Raw genomic sequence first — 16,272 nt, 5'->3', positions numbered from 1 at the left:
AACAGGAAAGGTATGAACCTGATCCTGAAGGCTGGGTTCACACTATTGCGAATTGAATGCAAGTTTGATGTCCACAGAAATCAGAAAGTCTCCCTGATGAAGGGAAGCTATTATGGACCTGGCAAATTCCATAAAACATTTTTGGGCTGGAAGACATTTAAGCCCTTCATATCCAAGATGGGACAGATAAGACTTTTTGTTTTGAGAACTTTCTTTTTTTCTTTCTGACCAGGTGTCTGCAAAAGCCAACAGATGTTCCCTTACTTTGGATAGTTCGGGAGTCCCTTCATGTTGAAGAGGACTTGTCTGCAGGTTTAAGGGGCCAAGACTTGCAGCTGAATTTGGCTCCTGGTTTGGGTCTAGCCTTGAAAGCTGAAGCTTGGCAGAAGAGGGGGGAAACTCCCCAGCTTAAGCTTCTACAACTGGGGAAAGTAGGTAGTCTTAGGCCCAGTGACACTCTCAGTGAGGGTGTCCAAAGCATCTCCAATAAGATGTTCACCCTCAAAGAGTATGCCCACAGATGCTTTTTGCATGCTGTTTTGCAGACCAACATTTTAAGCAATGTTTTAGCATAATCACTGATAGGAGACATCATGTATTAGATAAAACAAGAGATATCAACTAACCCATATGCAAGAGTGTGGGCATATCCTTTAACATGAGTTTAGACTATCCTGCTAAGACATGAAAGATTCATAAGTTTGCCATGGCAGGTTGCAAATGTATGGTATGCTAGAGAAAACAAGGATTTGGAAGGAGCTTCCAATTGTTTCTCATGGGGTCCCTAAATATGGCATCCTCAACAAGAACAGGAAGTGCATACTTTAGGGCAGAACAATCCCAGATCAACATTGAGTCCATTTCCTAATGTTTATCAATCGGTCCTTAAATGAGTTGTAAAGGCAGAAGGTTTTTTATCTTAATGCATTCACTGCATTAAAATAAAAAGTCTTCTATGTTTAGTCCCCCCCCCCCCAGCACCCCTAATACTTACTTGAGTTCCCTCGCTGTCCAGCGACTCTCCCCCCCTGATTGGCTGAGAAACAGCAGCAGTGCCATTGGCTCCCGAGGCTGTCAATTAAAGTCAGTTAGCCAATCAGGAGAGAGAGAGAGTGCAGGGCCGAACGGCAGCTCTGTGTGTGAATTGACACAGGGAGCTGCAGCTCGGCTCGGGTGCCCATATAGCAAGCTGCTTGCTGTGGGGGCACTCAACAGGAGGGAGGGGACATGGGCAGCAAAGAGGAACCTGGGAAGAGAAGGATCCAGGCTGCCCTGTGCAAAACCACTGCAACAGGGCAGGTAAGTATGATTTGTTAAGTTTGTTTTGTTTTTTGTTATTTTTTTTATTGTATTTAAACAAGACTTTACAATCACTTTAAACACTGCATCTCCAACAGGAATGGTCAGTGCTGTCTTTAACCACTTGAAGATCAGACAGTTATACCCCTTTCCCGTTAGGCCATTTTTCAGTTTTCAGCTCTGTCACACTTTGAATGACACTTACTTAGTCATGCAACACTGTACCCAAATTAATGTGTTATTATTATTTTTTTTAGAAATGTTGGTGGTAGTTAATCAACACTTTATTTTTTTTTTACTTTCTACTATATAAAGCACAAGAAGACTAAACATTAAAAAAAAAGCATTTTTCTCTATTGTAAAACTTTGCAAATATATAATCTTTCTTCAAGTCAAGCAATAATCTGCTATTTTTCTTTGGTGGAAAAAAATTTAATAAAAAAACTTGCAGCCTTTTCAGACAACATCCTACTATTTCTTGCAGACATCCATATTACTCTTCCAAATTTATGGAAGGACTTTTTTTCAGACCATTTCCTAAAATCAACTTGGCAAAGTTATATGCTTTAAACAACACCATGCCTGCAGAAATGGTGACCCTTTGTCAGGCTGACTGCAATACGAGACAACATTCAGAAGTGGGACACTCCCTCTTTTTTGTGGTACGGGACATTATGCAAGCTATACCCATTCATTTACCCTCTATTTTTTTCTCTTACAAGCGATGTGTAGGAAATACCTCTGCCCCTTGCCTTCTCCCCCCTATTAGACCCCTAAATAGGTCCCCTCTGTTGCTACAGATCACCCTCTTATAGGCCCCACTAAACAGTGCTTTCAAGAAATCTTCAGAAAGACACAACTCTTTACACCAGGTCCTCTGACACCTCTCCACCTTAACCCCTGATTTCCCCCTGGGGATGTCAAGACGGTTCCTAGTTGGTACCTGGCCACACGAGAAGGTCCTGACCAAGCACTTCTTCCAAAGAGGAAACCCTTGAGTCAAGAAGATCTGGCTTGCCAAATGATAGACCCCCCATGAACCTACCTTCAAATCCAAAACATTTTGGGGGTTCAAACTACTTGAGCCGCTAGTTTAACTCCTTTAAGTCTTTAGGCTCTGGATCCACACCATGGCAGCATCTAGTCTGCATTCTTTACACGCTTCTTTTCACTACACCCTCTGTGAAATAGGATAAGATCTGGCGATTTTGGGAAACAGAACCTTCTTTGAACCTCATGGAAGAGCAATGGGAGCATATTTATACATGTATCCACAAAGGCTTGGTAAACATGACAGTCAAAGAAAAATGGATATACGGTTTTGTCAAGTTGGTACAGAGTCCTGATGACCATTCATAAATGTTCACCATCTGCGTCACGTCTATCCTGAAGATGCGAATCGGAACTAGGTTTAGTGTTGCACAACTGGTGGATATGCCCCATCCTTCAAAAGTTCTGGTCTAAGGGTTCACAGCTTAATTGCTTGAGTTTCAACCTTTGCCTTAGAATTCTCTCCCACCCAATTCCTTTGACACCATATTACTCTACCTAAACAATCATTCCTCAAGTCATTTGCCATTAACATGCTAAATGCAGCCAAGCTTTGCATTCCTGTTTTCTAGGGGACTACTTGAGTCCCATCTCTTCGAGTTCTAAAGTTCTTGGTTAGTTCTAAACAAGGCTGCCAGCTGACCTACCAGCCTTTTGGACGAACCAACCCACCAATGAGGCTAGGTATTCCAACTATCCTTCCTTAGATTATGGGCTTCTTTCTGCTCCTTCCCTCCAGTTTTAAGACTTCAGCTCAACACACATTTTCTAGGGATAGGACCTGGTTTTTCTTTCCTCGTTGCCCTTTGAATCCTGGGCTTAGAGACAAAAGTGTTCATTCCTGTTAAGGTCTAAACATACTATCATTACGATTTGTGTTGTTTTTGCAAATGGATGTTACAGATTTGTGCATTACCTTTGTATACTCTTATGCCCTGTACACACGATCGGGTCGTCTGATGAAAACGGACAGATGGACCGTTTTCATCGGACGAACCGATCGTGTGTGGGCCCCATCAGTTTTTGTTCCCATTGGTGAAAAAATTAGAACATGTTTTCAAATTTTCGTATGGTTAAAAAACCAATAGAAAAAAATGATCGTCTGTGGGGAAATCCATCGGTTAAAAATACACGCATGCTCAGAATCAAGACGACGCTTGCTCGGAAACATTGAACTTCATTTTTCTCAGCACGTCGTTGTGTTTTACGTCACCGCGTTGGACACGGATTTTAAACCGATGGTGTGTAGGCAAGACTGATGAAAGTCAGCTTCATCGGATATCTGATGAAAAAATACATTGGTTCATTTTCATCAGACGAACCGATCGTGTGTACAGGGCATTAGGCCTTTAGGCCCATGTAATCGCACTTCCTTTCAAATAAAATAATTGTGGAATTAAAAACAAATCAGTGTATATATATTATTTAGTCTGTGTTAAAGTCAGTCTACAAACTATATATATTTGAGAATTGAGGGACTCATTTCTTGAGACCCTAAAATGCCAGGACAGTACAAATACCCCCAAAATAACCCCTTTTGGAAAATAGATAGTCCAAGGTATTCAGTAAGAGGCATGGTGAATTTTTTGAAGTTCTAATTTTTGTTAAAATTTTGGGGAAAATGAAGAGATTAAATCAAGTGTGTTTTTCTTTTTTCTTTTTTAAGTCTTGATTGAAAAAAAAGATAATCTTGAAAAAGGAAAAAATGACTGGTAAAACATTTAAATTTCCCTCAGTAGAAAATAGACATCCATCTTCCTAGGAGCTTAGTAGAAAACAGACATGCTGAAATTGGAAAGGGTTATTCATGGTTGGTCAATAATATTCTTTGCGTGCTAGCATCCAATGCCTCTTGTAGGAAGCAGTATAACCCAACTGTGTCTGAATCCTGAGTCCCTTAATGAGAGAAAAGGAAAAAATGGCATCATTCAACAACTAAAGCACATGACTGTGTTTACCATTCTGCCAGATGGGTGGTCCTTGGGAGCTATTCATACAAACAAGGGTTGCAAAGTACATGCAAACCACCATTACAGTCTGTGACTGTGTATGATTAGCTAGTGCTTAATCCTCAGCCCATCAAGCACTTTAGACAACAGAAATATGGGTACCCAACATTTTTATTTATTTATTAACGACAAAGGATCATTCTTTGCTAATATTCAAACTGGGAATGCCCATTCTTCCCGCAGTCCCTGATTATTTCTGCTGGCCAAACAGTTTAAAAGGTTTTGAATGCAAATAGTAATTTGGTGATTTTGTTTAGATCTTTACTTTATAATAAACTTGTGTAGTAAATACATTTAATTTAATTTTGTTACAGCAGTACTTAAAGCGGGGGTTCACCCTAAAAACTATTTTCTAACATTACATTGACATGACTCTCGCCAATGACAGTATGCCGTTTTTTTGTTTTTTTTTGCTGTACATACCTCGTACAGCTATTTTCTTCCCTGGCTTCCGGGTAGTGAATCCTGCGGCAGTGGGCGTTCCTATCCAGCAGGTGATTGACGTGATGACAAAAACTACCTCCCCCCGTTGCAAAAGGAGCGTCACGAGTTTTGCTGAAAGAAGCCGAACGGCAAGTCGGCGCTATACGGCGCCTGCGCACCGCCGTTCGGCTTCTTTCGGCAACTCGTGACGCGCTGTATGCGCCAGTGGGAAGCATGTCAATCAATTAGCATGTGAATAGGAACACCCAGTCCCACAGGATTACATACCCGGAAGCCGCGGTGAAAATATAGATAAAACGGTATGTACGGCAAGAACATAAAAAAGGTCAGCATAATGTCATTCTCACAACTCGGCTCAATGTAATGTTAGAATCTTTTTTTAGGGTGAACCCCCACTTTAAGTAGCAAAAAATAGCTGGCAAGTAGTTTTTTATTATTTTTTTGTAGAAGCGACTTTGTACGTTTTATCTGCCACAAAGCTTAACCTGCCTGCTGGCAATTTTTTTCCCTCTGTGTACACTACCTGCCTTTTATCACAAACTTACTAAATTGTGTTACAGCAGTCTTAAAATAGCAAAAACAACTGGTAGGCAGAGTTTTTTTTTGTTTGGTGGAAGAAACTTTGTATGTCTCATCTGCCCAAAAAAATGCTTATCTGCCTGCTGGCAATGTTTTGTTTGTGTGCGCTACCTGCGGCACATGCTCAATGCTGCATATACTCCTGGCACCTGAATAAGAATAGAGCCAAGTAGTATGATAATGTAATTCTAGTGCACATGCAGGGAGTTACATCATCACTGGATGCCCAATGACTGAGGCCCCATACACACGAGAGGATTTATCCGCAGATACGGTCCAGCGGACCGTATCCGCGGATAAATCCTCTCGAGGATTTCAGAAGATTTCTATGCGATGGCGTGTACACACCATCGCATTGAAATCCGCGCTGAAATCCTCTGCCGATGACGTGTCGCGCCGTCGCCGCTATTATGACGCGGCGACGGGCGCGACGCTGTCATATAAGGAATTCCACGCATGCGTCAAATCATTACGAAGCGTGCGGGGAATCCCTTTGGGCGGATGGATCCGGTAAGTCTGTACAGACGAGCGGATCCATCCGTTGGAATGGATTCCAGCAGATGGATTTGTTGAGCATGTCAGCAAATATCCATCTGCTGGAAATCCATCCCAGGGGAGATTTATCTGCGGATAAATATCCGACGGAGTGTACACACCATAGGATCTATCCGCAGAAACCCATTTGATGGGATTTATCTGCGGATAGATTCTATGGTGTGTATGGGGCCTGAAGAGAGAAGATGCCAATCCAGAAGAACAGTGGAGAAGATAGTAGTGGTGGCAGACAGAGCTGTCAATGCTGATGGAGAACAATTCATTCAAACAGCTATCCCCCACGCCCCCCTTTTCCATTTTTTTGCAAGCGGGCAGAGTCTTTGAAACATTTCAGAATTAGGAATGAAGATTCTTTATTTTGCCATCCCTTTTAGATGGGTAAATAAGTGAAGTTGTAATTACATCAACCACCCTGTTATGTCCACAAAGAATTCCAGTATTTCTTGATTTCCCAGGCACATGTTTTCACCTTATCTTAGCATCACATTATTCTAAGAGAACATTCATTTTCCAAAGTGATTATTCTCTACTTCTTTAGTAAATTAAAGAGGATGTAAACCCTCCATACACCCAGTGAAGTGAACAGCCTCATATAATGCACAGAGATGAACCAAATCTCCCTACATAGGTTTTACATGTATATCTGCTGCCTTCACATTTATATACTGTTTACAATGCTCAGATCGTGTTAGGAAATGTTCTCTTCCTGTTTAACACAAAGTGTGTTGTCTGGGCATACAGCCAAGATAGCTAAAATTGCTGATTGGAGGAAAGGCACACCCCCCCTCTCCACATAAGCAGAGACTCTCTGGGGTGTTTTGTAATAGGGCCAGCTCCCTGCTAATCTATTTTAGCAACCACCCCTGAGAGAAATTGCAGGCTGCTTTCATCTGATGTGTCTGAGAATTTGTCAGGAGTTATCAGGCTGATAACAGAGGAACTCTTCAGGAGAGAGGTACGGGGAAAAAATGCAGATATATGTGCCCAGCTCAAATTTCATGAATTGGGTTTACATCCACTTTAAGCCCCATACAATACTGAACTTGTCAATAATGTAAAATGAAAAATCTATTTTAGTGAAGATGCCAAACACACTTGCAGCTTAAAAAATAAAATAAAAAAAATAACAGAGGCTTTACTACTTCATGAAAACTGCATATCACCTTTGGATGCTGCAGGTTTAAAATGATGCACATGGGTTCACCACACAAATCTGTTGCTTAATATGCATTTAAACATTTAAGCAACTGTCTGATCCAGAGTAAAATTGTAATGGTTTATTAATAAATGGCAGTATATAATGCATCAGTGCACCGTATGCAAAGCAGTCAAGCAGAAATCGTTTGTAAAAAATATATATACACAACAAATGTCACAACAACCCTTTTACTTATTCTATTTTTTCAGCTTGTTTCCTTTCACTCTGATATTGTAGCTACAACAGGTTTCTCCTTTACTTTTATCTTATCAAACTCTATCTCCATAAGACAGGACAGGAAACATTGTGGCTTGAACAATAAGTATTAAAATAGAGTTTCCTTGCTTTCTTCTTGTGAAGCCTTCAAGTAGCTTGCTGGTAGCTTCCAACTGGATATATTCGAATTGCACCAGTTGCAAGACCAAATCAATATTTGGGCTGATTTGTAATAATTGAAGGTAGAGGAAGCTTGTGTTGGCTGGTCCAGCCTATTGGGCCACAAAGATATTTTTCGTTCCTCCACTTTTTCTAAACCAGCCATAATATGTTGTAACTTGTGTCTGTCCAAACAGTGTGGGAGATTTATGAACACTGAAGCACTCAGAATCTGGCGCAGCTGTACAAATTAAGCAATTATCTATTTAAATTTTGACAATAAAACTTGGAAACTGATTGGTTTCTATGCAGAGCTGCACCAGGATTTGCACTCTCAGGTTTTAGCAAATCAACCCCAGCATCCTTGAACAATGGCTGATTACTCAAAAAAAAATCTTTTATTCCCTGATTAAAGAAAGTAAACTAACTTGCAAGGACTTTCTTTGAGGAACACCAAAAGATTGGTAAAAATGTTTTTTTTGTTTAAAATATTCAATGAAATCAATCATAGCCACATAGTTAAAAAAAAAGGCTGATTTACTATTGTCAGTTTTCTGAACACGATCCGTTCATAATTCCAATGTGATATCTTATCTGTGAACATTCAGATTAACATTTCCAAAATCATAAATCAATACCAAGATGAAGCACATCCCAGATCTCAACATGTTTCATGAATATCCATTGACTTCATCAGGAGTGGATGCTACTGACAGGGTAGCCAAAGAATAAAAGATCAAGGTTTTACATTTTTAACACAACTAGTGATATCATATTACAAGTCTTTTGGAGCCATTAGAAGATCATGTGTGGCCAACATGTTAGGAAAGCCAGAGCAATACCCCTATAATCCCTTGTCCCTTCTGTTAGTGAAAAAAAGAGATATCCCCACTTTGTTCAGCTCACACTACTATCCAGAGGTTGGTACTGCAGTTTTTAAATTCACAGAAAGGACAATAGTAGCACAGATGTGGTCAGTGAACTCATCCCTAACACTAAGGCTTCCTTTCACCCCAACACTAACTCTACCTGTAACCTCCCCCATAACTTTAACCCTTCCTGCAACCCTAAACTAACCTTTCATGTAACCCTCACACTAATATTATCTTTCCCTGTAACTCTAATGCCGCATACACGCGGTCGGAATTTTCGACAAAAAAAGTTTGATGTAAGCTTTTGGTCGGAAATTCCGACCGCGTGTAGGCCCCATTGGACTTTTTTTGTCGGAAAAAATTTGAGAGCTGGTATTAAAATTTTCCGACGGTAATTGGAGAAAAAATAAAAGCCCAAACATAGCAGACTGGAAAGTGAAGTGAACGAAATACAATATATTGAAAGACAGATAAGAGAAGAAGGATATATAAATAGTCAGATGCCAGAAATATGGCAAAAATGGGATGAATGTCGGCTCTCAAATAGAATGAATGAATGTCTATAAATGGAAAATCAGGAAGAATATGAAGGGTTATTGTAAAAGCAATATAAAAATGAGTATATGGAAAGGGAGAGAATAGAGAGACTATGGGGTTTTCTTCTTGTTTTTTTTATTTTTTTTTTGTGTGTGTATGGCGGATGGTGGATGAATGTGAGATAGGATCAATGAGAAGGTAGGAAAGTAGAATATATGGAGATATTTATGATAAAGAATTTTTTATAAATATGGTTTATAGGTATTGATTAGATTCTGTACATTGAAAACCGACTAGGAATAGATATATATTCTGACAGAATCGTGTATAAATGTAAAGGTTTTTGTATTTAAGAAAAGAACTAATAAAAATAAATTGAAAACAAATTTTCTTGTTGTTGTTGGAATAACCGATCGTCTGTATGCAATTCCGACACGCAAAAAAACACTCATGCTCGGAACGGCAACCTTTGTGGCCCTGGCGAATTCCATGCCCAAGAGGGATCAGGCAGCGCTGGAAAATAATTGTAGTCACACAAAATATTGACACTTTGGGCCCAATTTGGATATTTTCACTTAGGGGTGTGCTCATTTTTGTTGCCAGCGGTTTAGACATTAATGGCTGTGTGTTGAGTTATTTTGAGCGGACAGCAAATTTACACTTACAAGCTGTACACTCATTAGTTAACATTGTAGCAAAGTGTCATTTCTTCAGTGTTGTCACATGAACAGATGTAATAAAATATTTACAAAATGGTAGGGGTGTACTCACTTTTGTGAGATACTGTATATATATATATATATATATATATATATATATATATATATATATATATATATATATATATATATATATATACACAGTGATGAAAATAAGTATTTGAACACCCTGCTATTTTGCAAGTTCTCCCACTTGGAAATCATGGAGGGGTCTGAAATTGTTATCGTAGGTGCATGTCCACTGTGAGAGACATAATCAAAAAAAAAAAAAATCCAGAAATCACAATGTATGATTTTTTTAAATTATTTATTTGTATGATACAGCTGCAAATAAGTATTTGAACACCTGAGAAAATCAATGTTAATATTTGGTACATTTATTTGTTTGCAATTACAGAGGTCAAACGTTTCTTGTAGTTTTTCACCAGGTTTGCACACACTGGAGGAGGGATTTTGGCCCACTCCTCCACACAGATCTTCTCTAGATCAGTCAGGTTTCTGGGCTGTCGCTGAGAAACACGGAGTTTGAGCTCCCTCCAAAGATTCTCTATTGGGTTTAGGTCTGGAGACTGGCTAGGCCACGCCAGAACCTTGATATGCTTCTTACAGAGCCACTCCTTGGTTATCCTGGCTGTGTGCTTCGGGTCATTGTCATGTTGGAAGACCCAGCCTCGACCCATCTTCAAAGCTCTAACTGAGGGAAGGAGGTTGTTGCCCAAAATCTCGCAATACATGGCCCCGGTTATTCTCTCCTTAATACAGTGCAGTCGCCCTGTCCCATGTGCAGAAAAACACCCCCAAAGCATGATGCTACCACCCCCATGCTTCACAGTAGGGATGGTGTTCTTGGGATGGTACTCATCATTCTTCTTCCTCCAAACACGGTTAGTGGAATTATGACCAAAAAGTTCTATTTTGGTCTCATCTGACCACATGACTTTCTCCCATGACTCCTCTGGATCATCCAAATGGTCATTGGCAAACTTAAGACGGGCCTTGACATGTGCTGGTTTAAGCAGGGGAACCTTCCGTGCCATGCATGATTTCAAACCATGACGTCTTAGTGTATTACCAACAGTAACCTTGGAAACGGTGGTCCCAGCTCTTTTCAGGTCATTGACCAGCTCCTCCCGTGTAGTCCTGGGCTGATTTCTCACCTTTCTTAGGATCATTGAGACCCCACGAGGTGAGATTTTGCATGGAGCCCCAGTCCGAGGGAGATTGACAGTCATGTTTAGCTTCTTCCATTTTCTAATAAATGCTCCAACAGTGGACCTTTTTTCACCAAGCTGCTTGGCAATTTCCCCGTAGCCCTTTCCAGCCTTGTGGAGGTGTACAGTTTTGTCTCTAGTGTCTTTGGACAGCTCTTTGGTCTTGGCCATGTTAGTAGTTGGATTCTTACTGATTGTATGGGGTGGACAGGTGTCTTTATGCAGCTAATGACCTCAAACAGGTGCATCTAATTTAGGATAATAAATGGAGTGGAGGTGGACATTTTAAAGGCAGACTAACAGGTCTTTGAGGGTCAGAATTCTAGCTGATAGACAGGTGTTCAAATACTTATTTGCAGCTGTATCATACAAATAAATAGTTAAAAAATCATAAATTGTGAATTCTGGATTTTTTTTTTTAGATTATGTCTCTCACAGTGGACATGCACCTACGATGACAATTTCAGACCCCTCCATGATTTCCAAGTGGGAGAACTTGCAAAATAGCAGGGTGTTCAAATACTTATTTAAAGTAAAGGAGTGGAGTGCTGTGGGAGCTGATGTCTGAAGTTGTTTGAGTTTCCATATTGATCCAACATTGGCAACACAGCAGCAGCATATGTCAGGTGGAACTTTACACCACTGTTGATTTTACAAGGGTAATACATGGAACACTATCCTAAACTTTCTAAAACAACACCGCCTGACAGCTGTGGAATGCTTTCCCAAGCATTAATTATGAATGATATTAAACTTGGAAGACAACTCACTGGTGACTCAATGTCCTCCAGAAGCAGCACAGAACAGCGTTCACACTTCAGCAGTGTCTGAGCCCGATGCATAATTTTCTTGACAACTTTCTCCAGGTCTGTTTGTTCCTCAAACAGGTCATTCACGACCTCCAGCAAAGCCTGTGTAACATGAGAAACCATTTCATTAACAATTATGGGACAATAGTTCTGACTTAATGTGCAAATCATATGCATTGTGCAGTTAATATAAAAACAGATTCTATGTTTTAATGAATTTAAAAAACAATATGCTTTGTTATCTAATAGACTTGTAAAGCCCTGTACACACGATCGGTTCGTCTGATGAAAATGGACCGTTTTCATCAGACGAACCGATCGTGTGTGGCCCCCATCGTTTTTTTTCCCATCTGTAAAAAAAATAGAACCTGTTTTAAATTTTTCTTATGGTTAAAAAACCGATAGAAAAAAACGATCGTCTGTGGGGAAATCCATCGGTCAAAAATCCACGCATGCTTAGAATCAAGTCGATGCATGCTCGGAAGCATTGAACTTCATTTTTCTCAGCACGTTGTTGTGTTTTACGTCACCGCGTTGGACACGATCGGATTTTTAACCGATGGTGTGTAGGCAAGGCTGATGAAAGTCAGCTTCATCGGATATCTGATGAAAAAATCCATCGTCCGTTTTCATCAGACGAGCCGATCGTGTGTACAGGGCATTAGTGTAATCTTTTAGGCCTCATTCACATTGGGGGTACTCCACCTGTATTTAGAAAAGTTAAATGCAGAAGTCATCTGGGAAGTAGAAAAAAGTTTATGCCTCCTAAATCATTTTATCCTATGTTTAGATGGTCCTGCTTTAAAGGTACCAATGCACACTGGCCATTTACCCCCGATGCATTAGAGTCTGACAGCTACTGTGACTGGACAGGGCTGGATGATGCATGGAGTGGTACAAACATTTAGGGCAGGTTGCCCCCCTGGGAAAAATGACCAGAACACAAATAATATGCAGTCTGGGCTTTCGTTCCTGGCCACATACTGCCCTAAGCATACAGCTAGGTGCAGCATTCAGCTCCGTCCATCCACGACAGCTGTCAGACTCCCATAGATTTTTACTGGTTGCAGGCAGCAGGGCTGAACAGGACACCTATTCTCTCCAGCCATGGCTCAACCCCAGAGCTCCATGCACTGGGGCTAAACACCCAGTGTGCATGGGACCTGAACTGTATCTGCAGCCAAAAATTTAATTTTAGCTTTGAATAGAATAGGGAAGGGTTAAAACCTGCTAGGTTATTTTTTCCTGTCTGGGTACCATTGGGGAAATTTGAGAAAATCTACAAAAATGGGGAGAATTCTCTTTTTAGGCAGTTGTCCCTGGAGCAGGTGTCCCGATTGGAAGATTTGACCTTACCCCATGTTCCAAGAACAACTTTAAAATCTTGAATTTTTCCTAGGTCACAATGGTGATCAAGTACATATAGAATAGTCTCCCAAATTAGAACACAGACACCAATAAACTTTAAGGCTTCGTACACACAACGTCGTAAATGAAACATCGTTTTCCTCGACGAGTTTCTTGTCAGGCTTGTCGAGAATCTTGACAAGCTTTCTTTGCGTACACACTGTCAAGACAAAATCTCGTCATTCTCAAACGCGGTGACGTTCAACACGTACGACGGCACTATAAAGGGGAAGTTCGATTCCACTGGCACAACCCTTGGGGCTGCTTTTGCTAATCTCATGTTACTGCGTGTTAAGTAAAAGTTTGGTATGAGACGATTTGCGCTTTTCCGTCTGTTACAGCGTGACGAATGTGCTATCTCCATTACGAACGCTACTTTTACTGAAGGTGCGCTCCCGTCTCATACTTTATTCTGACCATGCGCGGGTTTCTTAGCATACACACGAATGTGTTTCTCGTTGTAAACCAGCCCGACGAGGAACACAACGAGGAAATTGAGACTCCCGACGAGCAAAAAGAGAACTTGTTCTCTTTTTTTCTCGTCGAGTTTCACAACAGTTTTCTTGATGAAAACCATACACACAACCGCTTTCCTCGGCAAAAAAGCTTTGCCACCAAGTTTCTTGATGGATTTTGTCGAGGAAAACGGTCGTGTGTACGAGGCCTTAGAATTATTTTATGACTTAATTTTTCTCTTAGTTTGGCCTAATTCTAATTTGCATGAAATTGCTTCAAAATTATTTTGCCTTCTTACTGACTTTATGGGTTGAGAAGAAGTCCTGATAGTAATGAGCAGCTTCAGATTCTGACCAGTGTTGAATATGGGGCAAATTTTGTATGTTCAGCACTTGCTAAAGGGGCAAACTAAATGGGTTGATCATTCGCCTGCAGACACAACATCTGGCTGCAGCAGTAAGTTAAACGTTTAAGAGAAGTATTATTACTGTGGCACTAAATGTGACAGCTGCCTGCTCAGGATGGTTGTTAGAGAGCCGGCAAGGGCCACACCCTCACCCAGCTATTCATCTGTCAGTGAAGATTCTCTTTTTATTTATTCATACTTACCTAGGTGAATCCAGCATCGGTCCGAAGCTGCATCTTTCCCCCGACCCCTCGAACACTGAGAAATGAGCGATCAAACACAGCTCATCGCTCAGTTCTCACAGCTCCGTGAGCAGAGTGCTGGTGACTGTCAATCAGCAGATCTGTGAGCAGAGAGCTGGTGACGGCCAATCAGCAGCTTTGGTTGTACTTCTCCTTTAAGGGTGATTGCTCAATGATTGACATGAATTTTTCAATTATACTTGTTGCTAAAACCTAATTATATACTTGATTCATTCCATATTTTTTTCATTGCTGTTAACCACTTGCCAACTAGCCTCCGTCGTTATACGGCGGCAGATTGGCACGTTCCTGCAAATCGCTGTAGGTGTACATTGGCACCTTTAGGAGCGATAGCAGGTGTGCATGCTGTACGGTGGGGGACCCAATGTGTGTGGTCGAGATGTCTTTGTGAACGAGAGCCAGAACGGTGATCTGTCAATGTAAACCGACAGATCACGTTCTGACAGGGGAGGAGAGACAGATCTTCTGTTACTAGTGAATAGGAACTGTCTGTCTCCTCCCCCTAGTCAGTCTCATCCACCCCAGTTAGAAGCACCTCCCAGGGAACACACTGAAACCCTTCATTGCCCCCTAGTGTTAGCCCCTTCCCTGCCAGTGACATTTACACAGTAATCAGTGCATTTTTATAGCACTGATCGCTGTATAAATGTCAATGGTCCCAAAAAAGTGTCCAATCTTTCCGCCGCAATGTTGCAGTCCCATAGTAAAAAGAAAACTACAAATGCCATAAATCTATTCCCTATCTTGTAGATAAATATACACCTATTGCGATTTTTTTTTTTTAATATATATCAGCCTAAACTGATAAAGAAATTAATTTTTTTGACATTTTTTGGGGCGGATATTTATTATAGCAAAAAGTAAAAAATATATATTTTTTTTTTTTATTTTTTTTTTTGTTTATAGCGTAAAAAATAAAAATCGTAGCGGTGATCAAATACCACCAAAAAAAGCTCTATTTGTGGGAAAAAAGGACGTAAATTTTGTTTGGTACAGCATCACATGACTGCACAATTGTCAGTTAAAGTGACGCAGTGCTGTGTCGCAAAAATGGACTGGTTATTAAGGGGGAAAAACTTCTGGTCTGTAATTGGTTAAAGACCAATATGTCTACTCGATTAAACACTCAAAGACACTCACCCGACTCCTGTCATATTCCTTTCTTGAGGCAGAAAAAAGTTGAGCATTGGATATGGCAATTCCACAGAATGGGAGGTACATCTGCATAACCTATAAAATAAAAATAAAAAAGAAGCTACTAAAACCATACTCTGTATGATGTGGCTAATAACTGTTATGAATACATAAAAAAAGCAACGTGCAAGGGATATCAAACAGGTTTTCTTAAAAAAAATATATAAATAATCCAACAAATAAAAAACTAGCTCCTGAATTTACCAGATAAACTTCTGATACTGATCCTAATCTCTTACGGTAGGCCATCACCCGCAATGTTTTTTCTTTTTTTATTCTGCATACCATAGTGAAATACTGATATAAACTGATTTTGCACCGAGGCCAGGCCCGGATTTCCCACAAGGCCACTGAGGCCAGGCCTTGGGGCGGCAGGGCTCCAAGAGGCGGCAGTGGCATGGAGTCCCCTGATGCCCGGAACAAACAGTTAAGGGCGGTAAGTTATGGGGGAATCCGCTCGCTCGTTAACAATCTTTTTTTAATAAAACGAGTTAGACAATATTACACTATGGCCAGTCTTTCTTTTTGGGTCTTTCCGGAATGAGATTGTCACGGATTTTACAGCGCTGGCAGTGTGTGAGAGACATTGCAGCCATCCACCCATAGGATCTTTGGTGCAAATCAAGACCTTGGCTGGGCTATGGCAACATGCCTTGTTTGCTTGCTATATGGTAAGCAGAAATTCCTTAAAGTGGATGTAAACACAATTTTTTTTATTTACATGGGGTACCCTGATGTGCTGGGCTTTGTACCCTGATGTGCTGTTTCATGTGCCCTGTACCCTGATGTGCCCTGTCCTGATGTGCTGTGCCCTAATGTGCCATGTCCTGTACCCTGATGTACCATGTGCCCTGTCCTGATGTGCTGTGCCCTGATGTGCTCTCATGTG

General features: G+C 40.7%; 1 protein-coding gene across 1 annotated transcript in view; it reads right to left on the bottom strand.

Annotated features, from left to right (window-relative positions):
* The window catches only part of PDE11A (phosphodiesterase 11A), a 721,237-nt gene that overhangs the window by 387,285 nt on the left and 317,680 nt on the right, over positions 1-16,272 (bottom strand). The window contains exons 3-4 of the mRNA XM_040357670.1: positions 15,330-15,419; positions 11,619-11,759 (exon numbers count right to left, since the gene is read on the bottom strand). Coding sequence (XP_040213604.1) covers positions 11,619-11,759; positions 15,330-15,419 — 231 coding nt within the window. The remainder of the gene's footprint in view (positions 1-11,618; positions 11,760-15,329; positions 15,420-16,272) is intronic.

Source organism: Rana temporaria, chromosome 6 (assembly GCF_905171775.1).
Source record: "Rana temporaria chromosome 6, aRanTem1.1, whole genome shotgun sequence".
Taxonomy (NCBI): Eukaryota; Metazoa; Chordata; class Amphibia; order Anura; family Ranidae; genus Rana; species Rana temporaria.
The sequence above is the reverse complement of the archived record's forward strand: the minus strand, read 5'-3'. Positions and strand labels throughout refer to the sequence as shown.